We start from the raw sequence: 27086 nt of genomic DNA, 5'->3' as shown, positions 1-27086 counted from the left end.
AAATAATAGGACAATAATAGTGGGGTGGGGGGTGGAGGGCTTCAATTACCCTAATATTAACTGGCACAGTATCAGTGTAAAAGGTACAGAGGGCACAGAATTCCTCAATTGCATTCTGGAGAACATTTTTAACCAATACATAGCGAGCCCAACAAGAGGGGCGGGAGGGTGGAGGGGGCGGCGAGTGGCAGTTCTGGACTTAGTGTTAGGGAATGCAGCTGGGCAGATGGCAGGAGTATCAGTGGGAGAGCATTTTTGTGGTAGTGATCACAAATCAATTAGTTTTAGCATCATTATGAATAAGGACAAAGAAAAAGCAGGAGTAAGGGTTCTAAATTGGGAGGTGGCCAATTTTACTTGGCTGAGAAGTAACTTAGCCAAAGTGAACAGGAAACAGTTACTTGAAGGTAAATCAGTGCCAGAGCAGTGGGAGGCATTCAAGCAGGAGGTACATGGAGTTCAGGGTAAACATGTTCCCACAAGGGTACAACTGCCAAATGTAAAAACCCCTGAATGACAAGGTGCACACAGGGTAAGATTATGCAAAAAAGGGAAGCCTATATCACAAGCTCAATACTGCAGAAAGCCGAGAAGAGTATAGAAGTGTGACAGGAATGGTATGGTCATTGTAGGACTGCTTTGTGGTTTTGGGGGGAGTGTGGGAATTTGTTTGCACATCTGGGTGTCATATGGGTGCACTGGTGCAACCCAACTAAATTGTGCCATTATGAGTCCATCCCGGGCCTCCCACACAGCAACTGTCACCACTGCTGGTGCCATCTGCACCTCAGGTTCCTCCTCCTCTTGTTCCATCTGCTCCTCCGCCACGGATGCTCTGCACTCTGCGCCTTGCTCCTCCTGCAGCTCCAATCCTCACTACTGCACTATGTTGTGCAGTGTGTAGCATATGACGATCATTCTGGAGAGCCTGGTTGGTGCGTACTGAAGGGCTCCTCCAGATCTGTCCAGGAATCTGAAGCGCATCTTCAGCATCCTGATTGCTTGATCTATTACACATCCAGGGGTATTCAACATTCAGGAAAGATAGAATAAAAGGAAAAGGAGGTGGGGTAGCATTGCTGGTTAAGGAGCAAATTAAGGCAATAGTTCGGAAGGACATTAGCTTGGATGATGTGGAATCTATATGGGTAGAGCTGCAGAATACCAAAGGGCAAAAAACGTTAGTGGGAGTTGTGTACAGACCTCCAAACAGTAGTAGTGATGTTGGGGAGGGCATCAAACATGAAATTAGGGGTGCATGCAATAAAGGTGCAGCAGTTATAATGGGTGACTTTAATATGCACATAGATTGGGTTAACCAAACTGGAAGCAATACGGTGGAGGAGGATTTCCTGGAGTGCATAAGGGATGGTTTTTTAGACCAATATGTCGAGGAACCAACTAGTGGGGAGGCCATCTTAGACTGGGTGTTGTGTAATGAGAGAGGATTAATTAGCAATCTCGTTGTGCGAGGCCCCTTGGGGAAGAGTGACCATAATATGGTGGAATTCTGCATTAGGATGGAGAATGAAACAGTTAATTCAGAGACCATGGTCCAGAACTTAAAGAAGGGTAACTTTGAAGGTATGAGGCGTGAATTGGCTAGGATAGATTGGCGAATGATACTGAAGGGGTTGACTGTGGATGGGCAATGGCAGACATTTAGAGACTGCATGGATGAACTACATCAATTGTACATTCCTGTCTGGCGTAAAAATAAAAAAGGGAAGGTGGCTCAACCGTGGCTATCAAGGGAAATCAGGGATAGCATTAAAGCCAAGGAAGTGGCATACAAATTGGCCAGAAATAGCAGCGAACCCGGGGACTGGGAGAAATTTAGAACTCAGCAGAGGAGGACAAAGGGTTTGATTAGGGCAGGGAAAATGGAGTACGAGAAGAAGCTTGCAGGGAACATTAAGACGGATTGCAAAAGTTTCTATAGCTATGTAAAGAGAAAAAGGTTAGTAAAGACAAACGTTGGTCCCCTGCAGTCAGAATCAGGGGAAGTCATAACGGGGAACAAAGAAATGGCGGACCAATTGAACAAGTACTTTGGTTCGGTATTCACTGAGGAGGACACAAACAACCTTCCGGATATAAAAGGGGTCGGAGGGTCTAGTAAGGAGGAGGAACTGAGGGAAATCCTTATTAGTCGGGAAATTGTGTTGGGGAAATTGATGGGATTGAAGGCCGATAAATCCCCAGGGCCTGATGGACTGCATCCCAGAGTACTTAAGGAGGTGGCCTTGGAAATAGTGGATGCATTGACAGTCATTTTCCAACATTCCATTGACTCTGGATCAGTTCCTATGGAGTGGAGGGTAGCCAATGTAACCCCACTTTTTAAAAAAGGAGGGAAGAGAGAAAACAGGGAATTATAGACCGGTCAGCCTGACATCGGTAGTGGGTAAAATGATGGAATCAATTATTAAGGATGTCCTGGCAGTGCATTTGGAAAGAGGTAATATGATAGGTCCAAGTCAGCATGGATTTGTGAAAGGGAAATCATGCTTGACAAATCTTCTGGAATTTTTTGAGGATGTTTCCAGTAGAGTGGACAAGGGAGAACCAGTTGATGTGGTATATTTGGACTTTCAGAAGGCTTTCGACAAGGTCCCACACAAGAGATTAATGTGCAAAGTTAAAGCACATGGGATTGGGGGTAGTGTGCTGACATGGATTGAGAACTGGTTGTCAGACAGGAAGCAAAGAGTAGGAGTAAATGGGTACTTTTCAGAATGGCAGGCAGTGACTAGTGGGGTACCACAATGTTCTGTGCTGGGGCCCCAGCTGTTTACACTGTATATTAATGATTTAGACGAGGGGATTAAATGTAGTATCTCCAAATTTGCGAATGACACTAAGTTGGGTGGCAGTGTGAGCTGCGAGGAGGATGCTATGAGGCTGCAGAGCGACTTGGATAGGTTAGGTGAGTGGGCAAATGCATGGCAGATGAAGTATAATGTGGATAAATGTGAGGTTATCCACTTTGGTGGTAAAAACAGAGAGACAGACTATTATCTGAATGGTGACAGATTAGGAAAAGGGGAGGTGCAAAGAGACCTGGGTGTCATGGTACATCAGTCATTGAAGGTTGGCATGCAGGTACAGCAGGCGGTTAAGAAAGCAAATGACATGTTGGCCTTCATAGCGAGGGGATTTGAGTACAGGGGCAGGGAGGTGTTGCTACAATTGTACAGGGCCTTGGTGAGGCCACACCTGGAGTATTGTGTACAGTTTTGGTCTCCTAACCTGAGGAAGGACATTCTTGCTATTGAGGGAGTGCAGCGAAGGTTCACCAGACTGATTCCCGGGATGGCGGGACTGACCTATCAAGAAAGACTGGATCAACTGGGCTTGTATTCACTGGAGTTCAGAAGAATGAGAGGGGACCTCAGAAACGTTTAAAATTCTGACGGGGTTAGACAGGTTAGATGCAGGAAGAATGTTCCCAATGTTGGGGAAGTCCAGAACCAGGGGACACAGTCTAAGGATAAGGGGTAAGCCATTTAGGACCGAGATGAGGAGAAACTCCTTCACCCAGAGAATGGTGAACCTGTGGAATTCTCTACCACAGAAAGTTGTTGAGGCCAATTCATTAAATATATTCAAAAAGGAGTTAGATGAAGTCCTTACTACTAGGGGAATCAATGGGTATGGTGAGAAAGCAGGAATGGGGTACTGAAGTTGCATGTTCAGCCATGAACTCATTGAATGGCGGTGCAGGCTAGAAGGGCCGAATGGCCTACTCCTGCACCTATTTTCTATGTTTCTATGTTTCTATGATTATAGCACTCCTTAGCCTCATTGCTTGGCCTCCTCAAGGATGTCGTCAGCCACATCTTCAGTGGATAGGCCCCATCTCCAAGCAGCCCGCTTGTAAGTCTGTTTGGTGGTGTGAAGAGCTGATGCAGGATGAGAGAGAGTCATGACAGCTTCCTCTGAATCTGGCACACACATGCATGATCTTTTTGTGGTTGCAGATGAGCTGCACATTGAGCGAGTGGAAGCCCTTACGGTTCACGAACACTCCTGGGTGATTTGGGGGTACCTTGATTGGAACATGTGTACAGTCGATGATGCCAGTCAGAGACACAAAGCTGAGCGCCTGCTCAGTAACACAGGCTTTATCGGTGGCAAAGTGCACATAACTGCCTGACTTGTGAAACATGGCATCGGTCATCTGAGTGATGCATGTGTGTGTGGCCGACTGCAATAACCTGGCAATGTCTGCTACAGATCCGGGTTTGTCTTAGTCCGAATCGGAGGTCCAAGGTGAAACAACATAAGCAGCATCTATGCTGATCTGATAAATGGCAGGTACAGTGAAAATCAGAGAGTGACTTCCAAGGTTGCAGAAATCACCTGCAAATACCTGAAAGCAAATTCTCTGCACCAATGATGGTGGAGTTCTTTAAGGATGTAATGAGCAGGGTGGATAAGGGGGAAACTAGTGGATGTGGTGTATTTGGATTTCCAGAAGGCATTCAATAAAAGGTACCGCATAAAAGGTTACTGCACAAGATAAAAGCTATGGGGATTGGGAGTAATATATTCGCATGGATAGAAGATTTGCTAACAGAGGACCCAAGTTTCGGGCCGCGCCTAGAACGGCACAGCCCCAACCTGGACGCCCGTTTTTCACGCCACAAAGTGCACCTAAAAAAAAACTTCGATTCTCCGTCTCCCTGCAGATCGTTCACAGCTCGGCGCGGCACAGCATGAGCTGTAGGAGGTGGAGCCAGGTCCCTGCGCTGAACAGTAGCTCCAGGCGCCCAAAACTGTGTGGGAGGGGCCCGAAGCACGCAGCCCCTAGCCCTGGCCTCACTGGGTCTGGATCTCGGAGTAAGTTTTCACTGCTGAAACTTTGAAAACAGGCGCAAGTGGCTGGACACGCCCCCTTTTGAAAAAAAAATTCTGTTCCAAAGTGAAACTGTTCTAACTGACTAGAACTGGAGCAAACTAAATGCCGAGAATTTGAATTTCTAAGATACTCCGTTCTACACCAGTTGTTCCAAAAAATCAGGAGCAACTGAGGCCGAAACTTGGGCCCAGAAAGTCGGGATAAATGGGTAATTTTCCAGTTGGCAATCAGTAACTAGTGGGGTGACGCAGGGATCAGTGCTGGGTCCTCAACTATTTATAATCTATATTAATGGCTTGAATGAAGGGATCGCGTGTAACATAGCCAAGTTTGCTGATACTTTTCAGTAAATGGGGACTTTTCAGAATGGCAGGCAGTGACGAGTGGGGTACCGCAAGGTTCTGTGCTGGGGCCCCAGCTGTTTACACTGTACATTAATGATTTAGACGAGGGGATTAAATGTAGTATCTCCAAATTTGCAGATGACACTAAGTTGGGTGGCAGTGTGAGCTGAGAGGAGGATGCTATGAGGCTACAGAGCGACTTGGATAGGTTAGGTGAGTGGGCAAATGCATGGCAGATGAAGTATAATGTGGATAAATGTGAGGTTATCCACTTTGGTGGTAAAAACAGAGACAGACTATTATCTGAATGGTGACAGATTAGGAAAAGGGGAGGTGCAAAGAGACCTGGGTATCATGATACATCAGTCATTGAAGGTTGGCATGCAGGTACAGCAGGCGGTTAAGAAAGCAAATGGCATGTTGGCCTTCATAGCGAGGGGATTTGAGTACAGGGGCAGGGAGGTGTTGCTACAGTTGTACAGGGCCTTGGTGAGGCCACACCTGGAGTATTATGTACAGTTTTGGTCTCCTAACCTGAGGAAGGACATTCTTGCTATTGAGGGAGTGCAGCGAAGGTTCACCAGCCTGATTCCCGGGATGGCAGGACTGACATATCAAGAAAGACTGGATCAACTGGGCTTGTATTCACTGGAGTTCAGAAGAGTGAGAGGGGACCTCATAGAAACGTTTAAAATTCTGATGGGTTTGGACAGGTTAGATGCAAGAAGAATGTTCCCAATGTTGGGGAAGTCCAGAACCAGGGGTCACAGTCTAAGGATAAGGGGTAAGCCATTTAGGACTGAGATGAGGAGAAACTTCTTCACCCAGAGAGTGGTGAACCTGTGGAATTCTCTACCATAGAAAGTTGTTGAGGCCAATTCACTAAATATATTCAAAAAGGAGTTAGATGAAGTCCTTACTACTATGGCAAGAAAGCAGGAATGGGGTACTGAAGTTTCATGTTCAGCCATGAACTCATTGAATGGCGGTGCAGGCTGGAAGGGCCGAATGGCCTACTCCTGCACCTATTTTCTTTGTTTCTATGATACAAAGATGGGTGGGAGAGCAAATTGTGAGGAGGACACAAAGAATCTGCAAAGGGATTATAGATAGGCTAAGTGAGTGTGCAAACATTTGGCAGGTGGAGTATAATGTGGGAAAATGTGAGGTTATCCACTTTGGCAGAAAAAAAAAATAGAAAAGCAAATTATAATTTAAATGGAGAAAAATTGCAAAGTGCTGCCGTACAGAGAGATCTGGGGATTTTTGTGCATGAAACACAGTTAGTATACAGGCACAGCAAGTAATCAGGAAGGCAAATGGAATGTTGACCTTTATTGCAAGGAGGATAGAGTAGAGTATAAAAGCAGAGAAGTCCTGCTACAACTGTACATGGTATTGGTGAGGCCACACCTAGAGTACTGTGTACAGTTTTGGTCTCCGTATTTAAGGAAGGATATACTTGCATTGGAGGCTGTTCAGAGAAGGTTCACTAGGTTGATTCTGGAGATGAGCGAGTTGACTTATAAAGATAAGTTGGGCCTATACACATTGGAGTTCAGAAGAATGAGAAGTAACCTATATGAAACTTAAGATAATGGGGCCAACTTTCAGCCTGCGTTGCTCCTGTTTTTTTGGAGCAACTGGTTTAGAATGGAGTATCTTAGAAATTTGAATTCTCGGCATTTGGTTTACTCCAGTTCTAGTCAGTTAGAACAGTTTCACTTTGGAACAGACTTTTATTTTCAAAAAAGGGGAGTGTCCGGCCACTTACGCCTGTTTTCAAAGTTTAGGCAATGAAAACTTACTCCAAACTAACTTAGAATGGAGTAAGTGAAGATGTTTGTACGTTCGAAAAAAACCTTGTCTACACTTTAGAAAATCAGGCGTAGGTTACAAATTAGGCGTAGGAAATGGTGGGGGGGGGGGGGGGGGGAGGGGAGGAGGTTTAAAAGGGAAGGTTACAAACATTAAACACTTCAGTTTTACAAATAAAGAGCCATCAATCAATAAATCGACCAATAAATCAAAAAAAAATTAAAAATTAAAAAATCAAAAAACATTTTCTACTTACTGACTGCAGCACCAGGAGTCCTCCAACAGCGTGCTGGGACGCCCCCCCACCACCACAAGTGTGTCTCTATCTCAGTGTGTGTGTGTGTGTGTTTCTGACAGGGAAAGGGTGGAGGTGGAGGTGGAGGTGGAGAGGGAGGGGAGGGAAGGAGAGGGGGGGGGAAAAGAGGAAGAGGGAGAAAGAGAAGGAGGCTGAACGGCCGGGCGGTGGGGGGGGGAGGGGAAGAGTCGTGGAAGTCCGGGGTGGGGGGGGGGGGGAGGAGGAGAAAGAGCCTTATTCACGCAGCGCCAGTGAGGCCATTTGGCCAGGGCTAGGGGCTGCGTGCTTCGGGCCCCTCCCACAGTTTTGGGCACCTGGAGCTACTGCACATGCGCGCCCACTGTAGCGCGCATGTGCAGAGGTCCCGGCACTGTTTTCGGCGCAGGGACCTGGCTCCGCCCCCTACAGCTCATGCTGCACCGCGCCCAGCTCTAGAGGACCTGCAGGGAGCCGGAGAATAGGCAAGTTTTTTTTAGGCACACTTTCTGGCGCGAAAAACAGGCACTCAGGTCCGGGCTGCGCTGTTTTAGGCGCGGCCCGAAACTTGGGCCCAATGAGTGGATGCAGAGAGGATATTTCCACTCATAGGGGAAACTAAAACTAGGGGACATGGTCTTAGAATAAGGGGCCACTCATTTAAAACTGAGATGAGGAGAAATTTCTTCTCGCGGAGGGTTGTAAATCTGTGGAATTCTCTGCCCCAGAGAGCTGTGGAGGCTGGGTCATTGAATATATTTAAGGCAGAGATAGACAGATTTTTGAGCGATAAGGCAGTAATGGGTTATGGGGAGCTGACAGGGAAGCGGAGCCGAGTCCATGATCAGATCAGCCATGATCTTATTTGATTGGTGGAGCAGGCTCGAGGGGCCAAATGGCATTCTCCTATTTCTTATGTTCTTATGATGTCAGCAAGAGCCTATCCCTTATGCAAAGATGTAGGTGAGGTGTGCGTGTGTGTGTGTGTGTGTGTGTGTGATTATTTCAACTGTCGTCAATTTTTTAAACTCACAATGGCTGCTCACCTCTTTTCTTGCACCAGGCAAGTTTCAGAAAGCCCGTGAATCCCATGCACATCAAGTAAAAGCTGCAACATCACATTAAAAAGCTTCTTAATACTTGAATTATGTTGTGCACCTCTCCCAAGCGGGTCTCCGGTTTACTAAAAAACACAGCGGAGTGAAGGTGGAATTCAGCAAGATAAAAACGGCTTCCTGACGTACTGTCAATTTCAGTGCTTTTAGCCAAAAAGTCTGAAATTTACCTGAATTATAATATTGACCTTGAACATCATTGCCTGCCTATTAAGAAGCAATTCCTGGTATGTGAAATGTCTGCTTGGAGTATTATAAAGGCAGATAGTTTTCCTTTTTTCTGAAGTACCCCTGCTTCCACCATGGATTTTCATGTTATGATGGTATGATTGCTCAAAGTACCACCGAGAAACAGCCACATTCTGGCTCGATTTTAACCCCCAGAAAGCAGTGGGTTGGAGTTGGGTCATAGGTTAACATTTTCAAAAGCTCAAACCCGACCCCAACCCACCTACCTCCGAGTTTAACAGAGGTGAGACAAGTGTCGGGCAGTCAACCCGCTCCCAGGAGGCAGGTTGGCCATTTAAATATTTTAATGAGGCTAGCAGCCTCTGATTTAACCTGTTTTACAGGTTTAATTGTATTCTGCTGAGTTTCCCAGGCCTCAGGAAATCTGGTAGCTCAAGGGAGGACGACAGATTTGGGGAGAAGGTAAGTGCCTCTAAAGCACTGCTTGTGGGCCATGAGGAGCAGAAGTGCATCTGTTCCTCCTCCCCCCCGCCACCCCCACAAGATGACCCTCAGGATGCTGCCTGCTCCAGAGTGCCCCCCTGTCAATCAGGCTGACTTCCAGACAGGGAAGCCGTCAAGGCCAAAAGACACATGCTGTGGAGTTAAAATTCCAAAGCATGTGGGGAAACTCAGACGACGGAGTTTCCCCACCCAAAATCCCCCCCACCCCCATCTCCCCCTCCACACACCAGCTGTTAAAATCCAGGCATTGTTCATCATCGGAGCACCATCAGAGCAGGCCGGGGAGCAGAAAGAGCAGCGTGGCAGCCTAGCCCAGCAGTCTGCGCGGCCCCCGACCTGCGAGCACCATTGGAGCAGCCCGGGGAGTGGAAGGAGCAGCCACTCCAGGGAGCAGCACGTGCTGGAGCAGGAGAGCAACGGCAGTGAAAAGAGACGTCACCAAGGTCCAGGTCGTGATTGGAGCGTGGGCAGGTACATCAGGAGCGGCGAGGTCGGGGCGAAGGAGCGGCGACAGACTGTAGAGGGAAGTGACACGAGTTCGGGGCCCAGAAGAGGAGAGGGCCTAGGGGCAGCACAGGCCAGCCCACACTGGTATATGTGCGCGCACTAGGTCCGTGCAGCGGAGCAGGTCTTCAGTCGTCCTGGTTAATCCTTGCCAGTGGACCAAGGCCAAGCTCTGTGAAGCCCGTGTGGTGGCTGGTGTGCAACGATCACCACACGTTAAAAAAATCCACGGACAGATATCTTCCACCCTTCAAGATTTAGTTCGGACCTGGAATTTTAGGTCCATCATTAAAACACCTGTGAACTTTTTGACGTGGAAACAAGTCATCCTCGATTCGAGGGACTGCCTATGATGATGATATGTTCATCAAAATCTCAGTAAAAAGGTTTTGAAAAAAAGATTTTGGACAATTCCTAAAGTGACATGTAATTCATGTTGTATTCCATTTGGTTCTATGTAAAATATAATTACAGAATTTATAATTACAATTCGTTTTAGGCTAAATAATAGTCAGACCGTATGGTATTTTCTACCTTTCAGAGTGGGCAGGAGTGCTTTGGTAGGCAGGTGTGCAGCCTCCAGTAAAAATGACAGTCCAACGGTTACTATCTCAGAACTTTTTAAAAAGATATCTACAAGGTAGAAATACACATGTTTTATCCTGGTATAGGGATCTGAAATTTAAGTAAAGCATGATAAGCTCCTTTACTTCTTAGGTAGCTCTCTATTTTTGTGTTATGATTTGAAATTTATGCATTCCTACAATATAGTTACGAATGAATATTACAGACATCCATGGTGAATAGCCTGCTTAAGAATCTGTACAATTTTCCATTTATATTACTATAATAACAATACACAAATTAAAATTACTTGATCATAGATTAGAATAAAATAATTAGAACCCCAAAAATAAGCACTGCTTACTGTAGCATAACCAAGGGCACAACATGATAAATACTGTTTGTGCTATGAAAAATATCAAGTCATTATAGTGAGTATTAGTAATATGGTTTTAACAGGAATCTTTGTATCATTCCAACATATGGCAGTCAGTGTGTGGCAAAAAGATAGTTTTACGAGCTTTTCATTGAAAGGTAGTGATAAATGTTAAAAAAGAAAGAGTGAGCGGCCAAACTGAGCCTATTCAAAAATGCTTATAATATCTGCAACTAGATTTGCCATGTCCTTATTTTCATAGAAAAGTTTTACTTCAGTTAATATATGGTGTAATATATTTCAGGCACTGAAAGACTATGGAATAGTGCTGCTCCTTGACAGCGAAAAGAAATTGGCTCTGAAAACACTAGTTAACCGTGGTCTGTTATATCTGAGCATGGGTGACTACTACAACGCATTACAGGTCAGTAGAACACATGAGAACAAAGATCATAAATGCATAAAATGAGAGGGGAAGGGACAATAAACTATTGATGTAGTATGCTATGCATTGCCGTGGATTGGAAGGACATGGATTCAAGTGCACAGTTTCCCAACTGATGAATTTCTGACCACACCACAAAGAAAAAAAGGTGATGTGACAGATCAGCTCTTCAACAGATCATGTGCAGTTTGCATTAATTTGTGGGCAAGATAATAATTGCAGGTAAAACTTGCAAAAAGTGAAAGTTCTGTGAAGTTTCTTCCCAATTCCACATTCTGGTAAGTATATTTAACTTTCCTAATTCCCAAAAGGTAATAGAAGAATAATCCAGGATATCAATCTAGTATTAGTTTGTAATACTCAACCTACACTTGTTATACAATACATATGTGCCTAGAAATTTGATGCTCAAGCGTCCAACATGGTCGGTGGTGCGCATACACACTTTCAGCGGTAGAAGTTTACCACCTGACATATTGGTACATAATGAAGGGTCCATGCCTGAAAAAGGTGTTGTGCTATTTGCATATGCAAATGAAGGGTGGGGTAATACTAGTTTCAGGACCCCTTTCAAAATTGATTAGCGACTGACTGCAGCATGTGCCATGCATGCTGCGCTCAGTATTCTCAGCTGCATGGCATCAGGCCTGTTGTGTTCAGGATAACCAAGTCTACATATAGCCAAGCCAGTGATCCTTTAAGGGAGTGCTGGAAGCTGCTACCAAAAAGGTCAATTTAAACAAAATACTTAACCTGAATGTGGAGCAGGAGTACTTCTCTCTGCTCCACAACAGTCCCGAAGACCATCAGCCCCCGCCTGGCGTCCTTCCAATCACGCACACTCCCCTCACCTCTTAATCATCCCCCATCCCTCTTGCTTGCTTCCCGCACCATCCTCCAGACCTATTCGAGGACTGCAACTGGAAATGCTGCTGCTCGAAATTTACATCCGTTCCGCTGGTGTGTTGCAGGGGGGTGTGCAGTTTGCCAGTCTAATTTAAATTAGGCTGAAACCCAATCGAGTGTGCCTTGGGCCTACCCGTTCTGGTGAACTAGCAGGCCGACACTAGCTCCGTTAATAAAAAGGATGGGAATCAGTGCATTAGTGAGAACCAATATTGGCTCAGAAGATCAAGATGTTGAATCAGTATGGGTAGAGATAAGGAGAAAAAGTCGCTGGTGGGAGTAGTCTATAGATCCACTAACGGTAGCCACACTGTTGGATGGAGTATAAATCAAGAAATAATGGAGACTTGTAAAAAAAGGTATGGCAATAATCATGGGTGATTTTAATCTTCATATTGATTGGACAAATCAAATTGGCCAAGGTAGCCTTGAGGAAGAGTTCATAGAGCGTATCTGGGATAGTTTCCTTGGACAGTATGTTGTAGAACCAACTAGGGAGCAGGCCATCTTAGATCTGGTACTGTATAATGAGACAGGATTAATAAACGATCTCCTTGTAAAGGATCCTCTAGGATTGGCTAACTAACAGAAAAGAGAGAATTGGGATAAATGGGTCATTTTCCGGTTGGCAAACAGTAACTAGTAGGGTGCTGCAGGGATCAGTGCTGGTGCCTCAACTATTTACAATCTATATTAAGGACTTAGATGAAGGGACCAAGTGTAATGGAGCCAAGTTTGCTGATAACGATGGGTGGGAGAGCAAATTATGAGGATGACACATGAAATCTGCAATGGGATATAGATAGACTAAGTGAGTGGGCAGAAACTTGACAGATGGATAATGTTGATGTATCTGTAAAGCATGCACTCCCATGTTCCGCCACCAGGGAGTGCATCCCCTGAAGTCCCAAGGGATCCCAGCATCTCTTGGGAGCACTGTATATAAGCTGGCCCCTAAGGCCTTGATAGAGAATTCAAACAGGCTGCATTTAGACAGGCTGTGAAAATTCACAGACAACAAGTCAGAGATGCTACGTGAGTGGTAGCATGTCACATTAACTCATCAACTTGACATTTTAGGACCTTGGGTAGCGAGCCAATTAAAAGGTTAAAAGACTATTAATTGAGCCAATAAGGTCAAAGAAGGAGAGTTCTTTTCTGTAAATTGAACCCAGTATAAATACAGCCATTTTGACCATGTGGTCCCAGTAAGACAAAGGAACTGGCAATCAGCCAGCAGCTTGTTGCTCTCTGCCAAAAATAAAAGTTGTTAAAACTACCATCGGAGTTTGTATTTCATTGGAAATTAAGAGATCTAACAGGCCTGTTCCTCACTTTGGAGTGTCTTATTAAATACTGAGGTCACTGTTACTTTAACCTCCCTGTGTGCAGTCTCATCTGTGTTAGGAACACAATAACTGGTGATGAGTATACGAATCCAATGCAAAGCTACAGCAAACTGTGGGATCCATGTCGACTATGCGGGCCCGTTTCTCGGTAAAATGTTCCTGGTGGTGGTGGTGGTGGATGCTTTTTCAAAATGGATTGAATGTGAAATTATGGCAGGAAGCACCACCACCACCATTGAAAGCCTGAGGGCCATGTTTGCCACCCACGGCCTGCCTGACATACTGGTCAGTGACAATGGGCCACATTTCACCAGTGTCGAATTGAAAGAATTCATGACCCACAATGGGATCAAACATGTCACCTTGGCCCTGTTTAAACCAGCCTCCAATGGGCAGGCAGTACAATCAAAGAAAGCCTCAAACGAGTCACAGAAGGCTCACTTCAAACCCGCCTGTCCCGAGTATTGCTCTGCTACCGCACGAGACCCCACTTGCTCAGCTTCTCATGAAAAGGACGCTTAAAGCCAGACTCTCGCTGGTTCACCCCAACCTGCATGATCAGGCAGAGAGCAGACGGCAGCAACAAAATGTAAACGATGGTCGCGCCACTGTGTCATGGGAAATTGATCTGAATGACCCTGTGTACGTGCTAAACTATGGACATGGTCCCAAGTGGATCGCGGGCGTGGTGATAGCTAAAGAAGGGAGTAGGGTGTTTGTAGTCAGACTAGACAATGGACAAATTTGCAGAAAGCACCTGGACCAAACAAGGCTGCGGTTCACAGACTGCCCTGAACAACCCACAGCAGACACCACCTTTTGAGAGCCCACAACACACACCCAAAGGATCAACGACACCACCCCGGACCAGGAAATCGAACCCATCACGCCCAACAAGGCCAGGCTCACCCAGCAGGGCCAACACGCCAGCCCGAGGGCACAGCCAACACACCAGAACAAACATTTGTACCGAGGCGGTCCACCATGGAAAGAAAGGCTTCCGACCGCCTCACTCCGTAAATAATTTTCACTTTGACTTTGGCGGCGGGAGGAGAGAGAGAGGTGATGTTGTATATCTGTAAAGCATGCACTCCCATGTTCCACCACCAGGGAGCACATCCCCTGAAGTCCCAAGGGATCCCAGCATCCCTTGGGAGCACTGTATATAAGCCAGCCCCGAAGGCCTGTTCCTCACTCTGGAGTGTCTTAATAAAGACTGAGGTCATTGTTACTTTAACCTCGCTGTGTGCAGTCTATTCTGTGTTAGGAACACAAAAGATAACAATGTGGGAAAATGTGAGGTTATCCACTTTGGCAGAAAAAAATAAAAAAGCAACTTATCATTTAAATGGAGAAAAATTGCAAAGTGCTGCAGTACAAAGGGACCCGGGGGTCCTTGTGCATGAAACAAAGTTAGTATGCAGGTACAGCAAGTAATCAGGAAGGCAAATGAAATGTTGGCCTTTATTGCAAGGAGGATAGAGTAGAAAAGCAGGGAAGTCCTGCTACAACTGTACATGGTATTGGTGAGGCCACACCTAGAGTACTGTGTACAGTTTTGGTCTCCGTATTGAAGGAAGGATATACTTGCATTGGAGGCTGTTCAGAGAAGGTTCACTAGGTTGATTCCAGAGATGAAGGGGTTGACTTAAGATATGTTGAGCCTATACTCATTGGAGTTCAGAAGAATGAGAGGCTATCTTATTGAAACTTAAGATAATGAGTGGGCTTGACAAGGTAGATGCAGAAAGGATGTTTCTACTCATAGGGGAAACTAAAACTGGGGGCATAGTCTCAGAATAAAGAGCCGCCCATTTAAAACGGAGATGAGAAATTTCTTCTCAGAAGGTTGTAAATCTGTGGAATTCTCCGCCCCAGAGAGCTGTGAAGGCTGGGTCATTGAATATATTCAAAGTGAGATAGACAGCTTTTTGAGCTAAAAAAGGGAATAAAGGGTTATGGGGAGCAGGCAAGGAAGTGGAGTTCAGTCCATAATAAGATCATGGCTGAGCTGATTAAATGGTGGAGCAGGCTCTAGGGGCCAAATGGCCTACTCCTGCTCCCATTTCTTAATGTTCTTATTCAATTACACCCTATATTTTCATGGATTACAGGTCTAAAACTGCAGTGCAGATTTTGATAACTTGAATTTGTATTGCACCTTTAGTGTAGACAAACATCCTACATAGGATTCACAGAGGTGTCATCAGACAAAAATGGATGCAGAGCACACACAATTTTCATTTGTATACCAATTTTTGATTTTCTTGTGAATCAGGCAGAGGCTTGGAATTATGATTTGAAATAGAATTAAGATTGACAGAGGAAGAGTAACGTGCATGTTGCGAGGGGGTTATGGGGAACTAGGCTGTAAAAGGTCAGTGGGCTTTGCCAACTGTAACATTGATATATGCTGTGTAAAGGAAACTTGTTGAAAGACAATAGATAACTACAATAATTAACTTTTTATGGATGCCAATAGTCGCACAATATTAGTAACCAGACGAGCAAATAAAGACAAGTCTACAATTTTGTCCAATGGAAATCAACATAATACCCACTGGGACATTTTAATAAGTAATCATTCTATGTTTCTGGATTGTATTCAGTCAAATTACTACAAGATGAATCATATAATTTTACATTTTTTGCACTTGCAGGATTTTAAAGCAGCAATGGTGGAAGAGCCAACAAATGCTAGCATTCATCATGCAGTAGCAATATGCTTTCACAAGTAAGTCATTGAAAAAGTTACTTTAAAGAACAGTTTTTGCCATTTCTGAGGTTTCCACCAATGTTAGGGTGGGAAATGGAGAGAAACCCATGTAAATTCTGGGTCCAGATGTCCAATGAAGAAAGAAATACCAAATAGTTTAAACTTGAAGCATAAACAAATACTTTGAAAATTAGCTTGTTCCCCCAAAATATAGAGAAAGCACCTTTTCCTTACGAGTTGAATATTGACGAAGAATAGAACCACAGAACCTACTCCCTTCAATAGGATTTTGTCCAAGAACAAATCTCACTCAGAAGTTGAGGAATGTAGTGCTAATTTACCCTCAACATTCACCTCAAGTGCCTCCTCTAAATCCTTCCAAGCACACCCACTACCTCCCACTTATCCATACTTTTGTAAACCAGCCAATGTTCATTTATAATTCCAAGAATTTCATGTTTCAATCTAATTATAGAGGAACAATCCTTTGCTGCGCCCCGCCCGCCATGCAAGGATGATTCGACATTTAGTAAATAACAGATCGCAGAATTATTGTGCACTTTGGACCTGGAGGCCATTAATGGCATCATAATTCGTTTAGACAAAAAGGGGCCAGAATTGCACCTCTACTTCAGGCCTGTTACCTCTTACCACTGCAAATCGGCGGCTATGCTGTGGAGTGGAGTGACGGCTGACTTTTCGTGCAACGGCCGCTACTAGCCCAATTGCCCTGAACCCCCACCCGCTTTGCTGCTGCCGCCGATCCGTGGTAAGCACATCACCATGCACATCACCGATCTACCCCTCTCCCTCCCCCCCGGACAGCGACATTTCCCTCTGAAAATCTTAAGCCCACCCAGCGGTACCAAAACCTCTTTTTTCCCCGGTGGTCCAGAGAGGCTGAAGCCTTCTGCAACGGCGGTGCAGCTTTCCTTAAAATGGGAGGATGCACTGCCGCTGCCATCATGTTTTCTTTTTGCCGGTTGAGGCGCTATGTCGGCCCAACAATTATGCCCCCAGGTTCAACCAGGTCCCCTCTTGGGTGCCAGGCTGAAACCCTCCCTGGTGGCCCAAAGCTCTTTAAGTGGCGAGGAGAGCTTTGGTGACACGGCGCCACGATGACATCATTGCGGCAGTCACTCCGCACCGTCCCCAACCTCCACCCCTCTAGTGTTGCCATCATCCTATATCTGGCCAAGTGTCATCACTGCTCCCATTAAGAGTGACTTCGAGCCAAGGAAAAAAAAAAAAGAGCTGAATGTCACTGCAGAGGTGACCTGAACCACAGCTGTGGTAAAAACCATCGAACGCCCCGTTTCGGGCCAGGAGGGAGGGGCAATTTCTACCCCATAGTGATTGCCTGGATGTAAATCTGCCTTTCTGAAATCAATGGAAATGAAAATTGAGCTTTTTCTATACTGGGCAACTGCTCCGCAACCCCGTTATTATGCGTGGGCGGCAAGTTGAAAATCTACCCCATCACCTATACAAGGTAGAAGAGTTTAATTGATAAATAGTTTTGTGCTATTAACTGATTTTGTTCGGTTTATGGAAGGAAGAAAGATTTAGGGGGCAAAATTGCCCTCTACCCGAAACAGGGTGCTCCTACTGTTTTTTTTTTAATAAAGGTGCTACGTCTGCCCCAATGTCTGGGGCGAACATTCCGACGATTTTCAGCTCTTTAGTTTGTGTTTCCGGTTGGAGCAGAGTTGGTGTCAGGAGAGGGGCGGAAGTGAGATAGGGTCAGAGTGGCTAACGCTTCAAATCATCAGCGCACGTCACAACATCCCTCCTGTTCAGTTAAAAAGGGGAGGGCCGCTGCAAACTCTGTAGCCACTTTAGTGGCAAACACTGGGCCACCAGGAAGTGTTTCGGCCAAGAGGGGTTGTCAGGCTGCCTGTTGGCGGCCCGGCCAAACTGGCGGCCATAATTGCCAACCCAACCTGCCAGTTGGCAGACAATAAAAAATAAAAATGAAGTCGCCGGTAGTGCGACCTTCCCTTTAAGGGCAGCTGTGCCGCCCAGCCACAAAAAAGGGTACCAACAGAAAAAGCTGTTGGGGCACTGGGTAGTGGCATCACTGCTCCCGCGGGGCAATTTCGAAAGGAGGATGCTGCCGGTCGGTAAGGGATCAGCGCATGCACGGCGGAGTGGGAAAATGGGCGAGGCAGTCCCATACACTGCTCTAAAACAAGAGGGCAATATACAAAATGGCGGCCCCTCCGCACCTTCCGAGCAGTGATTCCTTACCGACCTGTGGCCGCCTCTTCGAAACGGTCACGGCCCTTATAAATAGGGACAATTTCGGCCCCCTAAAACCACACTATTGTTAAACAAGCATTGCAAATTTTCAGAATTCGGTTGTAGCTTTAAATGAAGAATGCGCAACTTTTTAAATTGTATGCACTGTGTTTGAGACTTCACTATTTAGAAGAAGCTGTAAAAAATTTCAATCAAGCACTGAAATTGGATCCATTTTTCGAGGATGCATATAATGGACGTGGAAACGTTTATATGGATTCTGGTCATGCAGCTGGAATAAAACAAGCACAAAAAGATTTTGTTCAAGCACTCCATTTAAATCCTAAATGCGGGAAAGCCAGACTCAATCTGGGATACAACTTTCAGGTGAGTTTTTTTATTGCATACTCATGGGATTTCTTTATATTTGCTAAAATTTGTTTAATAAGGATCTTATTTCAATTTTAAAGCAAAGATATTTCAACATCCTTAGAGAAACAGCATCGTAGCACGGAAAGAGACAAAATATGGCTACGGGAACATTGGACCCGATAACTTAGAGGTGGGAAGGGAGCCAGGGTGCGGAAGCACTCCTGCTCCTCCTGGCCCACAAAGTGCTGGAAAGGCACATTCCTGTTCCTTCCAGCCACTCATCTCTCCAGTTGTTGGGTTTCCTGAGGCCCAAGAAAACGACCAGTGTAAAATTTGAAACTGAGGTAAAATGTGAGGCACGCAACCTCATTACAATATTTAACTTCGGGACCGGTCTCCAGAGACCAAGTTAGTTGCCTAACTCCCAACCCACCTCTTAAAACTGGAAGTGAGTGCGTTGGAGGCAGGTTTGAGATGTTTTTATTTTTAACCTACCCGCCCAGTCTGAAAAGGTTAAAATTACCCCCACAGGGTTTGACCGATAAGTTATCTTGTACTATACATTGGCCTAGAATGGAAAGTGTGCAAGAAAGGCTGGTTTGGAAATTGGAGAATTCATATGTGGTGTTGTTCTAAAAGTTGTATTTAAGAAACATTGCTGAAACTGCAGAACTTACACTTACATAGCACCTTTTAACATGCGGAGTCAAAGAAGATGATATTAGGAGGGGTACACAAAAGCTTGATCAAAATTTTAAAGGGGGATGTTCAAGGAAGAGAGGGAGCTGGAGGAGTTTAAGGCAGGGAATTCTAAAGCGTGGAACCTAGGTGGCTGAAGGTAAAGAAAAGAGTGGCTGCCTTTGGTGAGGTTGTAGTTCTGAAGACGGTTAGAGACAAGTAAGGGGGAAGCCATGGAGGGATTCAAACAAGTATAAAAAAAAGCTTTACACGGTATCTTATCTGGAAATGTTGGGCCCAAGTTTCGGCTTCAGTTGCTCCTGATTTTTTGGAGCAACTGGTGTAGAACGGAGTATCTTAGAAATTCAAATTCTCAGCATTTAGTTTGCTCCAGTTCTAGTCAGTTAGAACAGTTTCACTTTGGAACAGAATTTTTTTCTCAAAAATGGGCGTGTCCGGCCACTTACGCCTGTTTTCGGCAGTGAAAACTTACTCCATACTAACTTAGAATGGAGTAAGTGAAGATTTTTGTACGTTCGAAAAAACCTTGTCTACACTTTAGAAAATCAGGCGTAGGTTACAAATTAGGCGTAGGGAATGGGGGGGGGGGGTGGTTAAAGGGAAGTTTACAAACATTAAACACTTCAGTTTTACAAATAAAGAGCCATCAATAATAAATGATAAATACATCAATAAAATCAACAACAAAAAAAAAAAAAAATCAATAAAACATTTTCTACTTACCGACTGCAGCACCGGGAGTCCTTCAACAGCGTGCTGGGACGGTCCCCCCAGTGTGTGTCTCACTCTCAGACAGTCTGTTTCTGACAGCAAGGGGAGGGGGGGGGGGGGGGGAAAAGAGAAGGAGAGAAGATGTAGGGAGGGAAGGAAGGAGAGGGGGAGTGAAGGAGGCTGAACGGCCGGGCCCAAGACCTCGGGCTAGATTTACAGGTAGGTGGCGTCAGGTCTCCGCGGGGGTGGGGGGGGAAGAAAGAGAGAGAGAGAGAGAGAGAGAGAGAGAGAGAGAGAGAGAGAGAGAGAGAGAGAGAGAGAGAGAGAGAGAGAGCGCGTCGTGGAGGTCCGGGGTGGGGGGGGGGAAAAAAAAAAAGAGCGCGGAGTAGAGTTGGGCCAGGGCCTGCGTGCTTCGGGTCCCTCCCACACAGTTTTGGGCGCCTGGAGCTACTGCACATGCGCGCCCACTGTAGCGCGCATGTGCAGAGGTCCCGGCACTGTTTTCGGTGCAGGGACTTGGCTCCGCCCCCAACAGCTCATGCTGCGCTGCGCCGCGCCCGACTGCAGAAGACCTGCAGGGAGCTGGAGAATAGGGAAGTTTTTTTAGGCGCACTTTCTGGCGCGAAAAACGGGCGTCCAGGTCCGGGCTGCGCCGTTTTAGGCGCGTCCCGAAACTTGGACCCGTTAACTCTGCAAAAAAAAAAAATTTATATATTCTGTTTAAGAATAAACATCCTTATCTTGGTGAAAAAAAAAGGAAAATGTAAAAATACTATGTTGTGGAGGCCATCTACTTGTGGCAAGAGAAAAAACCCACTTGCTAAACCAAATATAAATTGCTCTCAACTTATTAAAACAGGTTAGCAGCTGCAATCAACTTTTGGTTTAGCATTTATAGATGTTCTGAAATCAAGAGTGAGGCTACTGCTAATAATTATCTGCACATTTCTGGAACGAGATGTAAATTTTAAAATTCTCAATTTGCAAAAAGCAAACTAATTAGCATATATAATACAAGATTTATTTTTAATTGGGTGTCTACCTTAAATGAAATCATATTTTTCCCACATTAGGTACTGGGGAAATTTCAGAAAGCATGGAATCATTTTACAATTGCAATTGATATTGACCCCACGTTTCAAGATGCTTATGAAGGTCGAGCAGTCATCAATCTTCAAATGAACAATACCTTTGGAGCATTTCAAGACATCAATGCTGCATTGAAGGTATATGTAATAATGATGCCTGAAACTTTTGAAGGCACAAAACTCCAGAATTGTATGATTCAAAAGGCATGGTTTGCAAAGGATTGTGGTGTTGAGAACAATTCTGTTAACTATCTCTAGTATCAGACAGTGGTTTGCCTGCACCAAGAGGGTGAAATTGATGGTGCAGTACTTAACGACCTGGATCCATGACCATTTTGAGTGCAGTAAGACATGAACAATCCAGGCATTTGTTTAGCACCAGGCAGAAACAGTATTTAAATTAGGGGTCCCAACATGCAGGCTGCAATTTTGACTGCCACTCAGTGAAGAACTGCTCAAGGAACTGGGTGCTAGAGGAAGTAAACAGGGTATATTTAAAGGGTTACTCAGAGGTTTGTTGCAACATTTTACAGATGTGCAGTAAGCACTGGTTATTCCAAAGCTGTAAATTTTGAAGGAGAGAAGTTTTTCCTTCCTTGACTGGGGAGGAAGCTGCAAGGAAGACTATTGCAGGAATGCCAGTAGAGGGCCAGGATGGTCAATGTCGATGGCATTATACGAAGTGGGATGTACAGAAATTGGATAACATACCTCAATTTCACCAAGGGCCAATGTGGTTAGGAAGTTCCAGTTTGATTCATAACCCATCAAATGCTGCTGCACAGCATTTCCAGGCTGGAGGAGATGGTAATGACCAGTGCCTCAATGGCAGCAGTATGACCTTTGATCAAAGCTGCCATTGGTGGTGACAGGGGGTTTTGTATTAAAGGCTTCACTGCATTCCATCGACTGCAAATGGTAAATAAAAATTCAGGCAGACTGTATAATTGACAACTGATCCGATACCATCTATTTTGCATCCCCGAAGTTGAAAGTTACCCTCAATGTTTTTTCTTCACATACTGCAGTTATATAAATAATTGAACTTGTGGACTTAACAGGGGAATGGTAATGGTCAGAACCAGTGGGAAGCTGTTTAACCTACGCCACCTCCAGGCCAGGTCCAAGATCACCCCAATCTCAGTCGTTGAGCTGCAGTACGTGGACGATGCCTGCGTCTGCGCACATTGAGACTGAACTCCAGGATATAGTCAATGTATTCACAAAGGCATATGAAAGCATGGGCCTTATGCTTAACATCCATAAGACAAAAGGTCCTCCACCAGCCTGTCCTCACCACACAGCACTGCTCTCCAATCATCAAGATTCACGGTGCGGCCCTCTTCCCATACCTCGGGAGCCTTTTATCAACAAAGGCAGACATTGATGCAGAGATTCAACATCACCTCCAGTGCAGCCTTTGGCCACCTGAGGAAAAGTGTATTTGAAGACCAGGCCCTCAAATCTACCATCAAGCTCATGGTCTACAGGGCTGTAGTAATACCTGCCCTCCTGTATGGATCAGAGGCATAGACCATGTACAGAAAACACCTCAAGGTGCTGGAGATATATCACCAATGATGTCTCCGCAAGATCCTGCAAATCCCCTGGGAGGACAAGCGCACCAACATCAGTGTTTTCGCCCAGGCTAACATCTCCAGCATTGAAGCAGTGACCACACTCGATCAGCTTCGTTGGGCAGGCCACATAGTTCGCATGCCAGACACGAGACTCCCTAAGCAATTGCTCTATGCAGAGCTCCTTCAGGGCAAACAAGCCAAAAGGTAGGCAGTGGAAACACTACAAGGACACCCTCAAAGCCTCCCTGATATAGTGCAACATCGCCACTGACACCTGGGAGTCCCTGGCCAAAGACTACCTTAAGTGGAAAAAGTGCATCTGGGAGAGCGTTGAGCTCTTCGAATCTCAACGCTGTGAGCGAGAAGAGGTCAGGCGCAGGCAACAGAAGGAGTGTGTGGCAAATCAGTCCCACCCTCCTTCCCCAGACAGAAGGAGAGAGAGAGACATAGTAATATTACTGGACTAATAATCCAGAAAACAAGAGTTCAAATTCTACCATGTAAGTTTGAGAATGTGAATTCAGTTTCCAAAAAAATGTCTAAATAAAAAGCTATCATTAAAAGAAGTAACTGCAGATAGTTGTAAAAACTCAACTGGTTCACCAATATTCTTAAGAATACCAGCCATCCTATGTGACTCTCAACCAACTCTAACACGGTTGACTCTTAACTGCCCGAGCAAGCCACTCAATTATATCAAATTTAAGCAGCCTCCACACCATCTCCTCTAGGTAATTAAATATTGGCCTTTCCAGCAATGCAAACATCCCAAGAATGAATTAAATTAAAATTAACACGCTGTGGTTGTATAAATTAAAGTCACAAAACAGCTTTAATTTGATAGTTAGCCTTGTGCTGCTTGATAAAAAGGTCTTATTTTTAAATTAGTGCATCTCAAAAGTAGATTACAATAAGCATTTTTTGTGCTAGTGACTAATATCAAACTTAATGCTGTAAACCAGTAGTGATTTTTGTTGTTTTAAAATTTAATAGCTGACTGTTGGTGGAAATTTTATTTTGGATAGTGAAGCTAATTATGTTGCCAAGTGTATTTTTCCAAGTCTGCAGCTCTAATCTGTGGGCTGTAGATGTAGCTATTCTTGGTGTTGCAGTTCTGGTGCACTATGCATCAGGTGGAAATGGCTGTGGAGATTTTTTTTTAAAAAAGGGAAAACATTATTAAAAATTCTTGTCAGCAGAAAATTAAATTAACTAATTGATTGGTGATTGCCTAATTCTAAAGACAACTTTTGATATTGCATTGTAATTTACAACCATTAATCTGTGGGATAATGGTTTAGTTTCCTGCTTGATCAATCAAGGCACTGTTTTTGCATTTATACATTATTTATAGCAATATGTTCTATCATGCTGCAATTTTGATAACTTCAGTTTTTCAGAAAAGTGATAACATAATTGGAAAAAAAAACAGGAAGAAGCAAACTGAGGCACACACGATTTCTGAATAATTGCTCTATTCACTTCAATCACTGTTGTGGTGATAGCACAGAAGTTTCATCTTCTGCATCTCTGCATGCAGAACCTTGGGTCATCTCAGCGTTATACTCTTCAGTTGCAGCACCTACCTACTGTTGGTCCAGCTTAGGTCAGCTAACTGGTACAGACCACAAGTAAATGTTGAACTTTCCTGGTCTGCATGACTGATTGGGTTGGCTATATTTCCCTTTTAATTATGCCAAGCTTTGTAGCTATTATTAATTAATGCTGAATAATCATTAATAGTAACATTTACCTCTCGTAAATAAGAGTATATTATTTCTTCTTTCAGACCAGCGAGTCTGCAAAGCTGTTTACAAACCGTGGCGTGATTAGCCAGTTCACAGGCGATCTACCCAATGCTATGAAAGACTACCAGAAGGCTATAGCTCTTGATCCCAGCTATTCACTGGCCTATTTTAATGCAGCCAACCTTTACTTCTACAACAAGCAATTTCCACAGGTATGATAGTTTTACTAACATTTAAATATCAAACTTTAAACACATTAAATCCACATTGCAACTACTAAATAATGTTGACTCATTCTGCCACTTTTCATATAGGAAGTCTTAATTCATCATATTGAAACATTTAAAAGAGATTAAAATACAAATGTTATTGCTGTAACAGGATATGGTGTAGTTACAACATAGGAAGGACAGATATTGAAAAATATCAGAATGTAAATTGTACATTTTGCTCAGTCACTGCCAATGTATTCAGAGCAAAATTATACTTAAAGGGCCAAAATTGCCCCTTTCTTTCAGGCCTCTGGCTGCCCGAGAGCGGCGGCCACAGGTCGGGGCGGAATGGCCGAGTTGCAGCGGATTGGTCGATGTTCGCAGCATTGCCCAGAAGGGTTTTTCCGGTGGTTTGGATATCCGCCCGCTCCCCCAAATTCTGTAGATGCGTCGTTAACGAAGTCATCAGATCGCGCACCTTGGACCTGCCCCAGAAGCTAAATTCTGCTCCAATCGTCTTCCGGCCACCTGTCGGTGTTGACGACAGGTTTTTGGGTCGGTACACTACTTGCGCAAGACCGCCAGTGGCATTTAAAGCGTGTCGTGTCTAGCAGCATTCTTGTCGGGAAGATTTTTTGGGACTTTTGCCAACCATTGCGAGTAGCCTTGTTGACAGCGTGATTAAGTTATAGTGGCCCAGACTCCTCTTACTCTACAACAGAGCAGTGATTGAGGAGGCTGGGCTTGGAGGATAACTAAATGGGGTCAGTGCTTGTACATTGTGCACAGCAGGAAGGCATGCAGAAGACATTGCCATCTCCAACGGCTGGAGAGGCAGCGGGCAAGGGACGTAGCACACATGGTGGAGGAACATGCAGAAGGAGGTCAAGGAGATGGCGACAGAGCTAAACCCAGAGAGGTGCACCAGGAAGGACCTGCCGTTAGGAGAGGGGTCGGGTATGCAGACCCCCCACACAACATTGTGGGCCAGATGGACATGAGACAGCATGCACAGGAGGCAGATGCTTGCCAGCAAGTTATCGCAAGAAATCTCTTCAATCGCCTTCTCCCGGTGGCTGAAGAGCTCCTCCCAGAGTTGCAATGCGGATTCCACCCACTAACGGGCACAATGCACATGATCTTCACAGCGCGTCAAATCCCAGAAATATGCAGGGAGCAGCATCAACCTCTGTACATGGCCTCTTTTGACCTCAAAAGGCCTTCGACACCATCAACTGTGAGTGATCATGGAGTGTCCTCCTCAAATTTGGCTGCCCTCAAAAGTTTGTCACCGTCCTCTGCCTGCTTCACAATGACAAGCAAGCAGTGATCCTAACCACCACAGACCCAATACACGTGCGGACCAGGGTCAAGCAAGGCTGTGTCATTGCACCAACGCACTTCTCGATCTTCCTTGCTGCAATGCTTCATCTCACCCTCAATATGCTCCCAGCTGGAGTGGAGCCAATCTGCAGAACAAATGGAAAATTGTTCAAACTCCATCGCCTCCAGTCCAGATCCAAGGTCAGCCCATCCTGTGCCACTGAATTATAATATGCAATGATGCTCGAGTTTGTGCACACGGAGATCGAACTCCAAACCATAGTCAACACCTACACCGAAGCATACGAGTGTATGGGCCTTACATTAAACATCCGTACGATAAAGGTTCTCTACCAACCTGCCCCCGCCACAGTACTGCTCCCCGATTACCAAGATCCATGATGAGGCCTTGGACAACGTGGACCACTTTCCATACCTTGGGAGCCTATCGTCAAAGGGTCTACAGACAGCATTTCTCCTACATGGACCTGACTGATGACCAGTGTCTCCGGAGACTGCAATTCCACAAGGACAGCGTGACGGAGCTGTGCAGCCTCAAACAAGGTTGAGGACAGTTCAGACCCTCACATCGAAAGGTCACCATCGCCCTCAATTTCTGTGTGACAGGATCTTTTCAAGCTGCAATTGCAGACATCTACTAGTTTGCCACACATAGCTCCATCCATCAGATAACAGATGCTCTGTACAAGAGGAGGAGGGACTTCGTATCCTTTTCCATGAGCAGGGAGAAGCAGCTGGAGTGCCAGACCGGATTCGTGAGGATTGCGGGCTTCCCCAGGGTTCAGGGCACCATAGACTGCACCCACATCACATTGAGGATGCCACAGAACAATCCTGAGATCTTCCGTAACCGCAAGGGATTCCACTCCCTCAATGTCCAGCTGGTGTGCAACCATAACTGCAAAATCATGGCAGTTGATGCCAGTTATTCTGGCAGCAGCCACAATGCTTTCATCCTGCAGCAAACTGGTGTGCCACGTGTCTTTGCTGGGCCAAACCAAGATTGTGGCTTGCTCCTTGGAGACAAGGGCTACCCACTCTGCACTTGGCTGCTGACTCCTTCACCACCCCAGGAATGCTGTGCAGCAATCGTACAATGACTCTCATTCGGCCACCAAGTGAATCA

General features: G+C 45.2%; 1 protein-coding gene across 10 annotated transcripts in view; it reads left to right on the top strand.

Annotated features, from left to right (window-relative positions):
* ttc6 (tetratricopeptide repeat domain 6) overlaps positions 1-27086 on the top strand; it is a 630178-nt gene that overhangs the window by 525500 nt on the left and 77592 nt on the right. For all 10 annotated transcript variants that reach the window (XM_070879081.1, XM_070879080.1, XM_070879076.1 and 7 more), the window contains 5 exons: positions 10854-10973; positions 15910-15983; positions 18383-18593; positions 21062-21214; positions 24446-24616. In XM_070879081.1, coding sequence (XP_070735182.1) covers positions 10854-10973; positions 15910-15983; positions 18383-18593; positions 21062-21214; positions 24446-24616 — 729 coding nt within the window. The remainder of the gene's footprint in view (positions 1-10853; positions 10974-15909; positions 15984-18382; positions 18594-21061; positions 21215-24445; positions 24617-27086) is intronic.

The sequence above is a fragment of the Pristiophorus japonicus genome, chromosome 4 (assembly GCF_044704955.1).
Source record: "Pristiophorus japonicus isolate sPriJap1 chromosome 4, sPriJap1.hap1, whole genome shotgun sequence".
NCBI classification, from domain to species: Eukaryota; Metazoa; Chordata; class Chondrichthyes; family Pristiophoridae; genus Pristiophorus; species Pristiophorus japonicus.
Note: the sequence above shows the minus strand (reverse complement) of the source record. Positions and strands in the feature narration are given on the sequence as shown.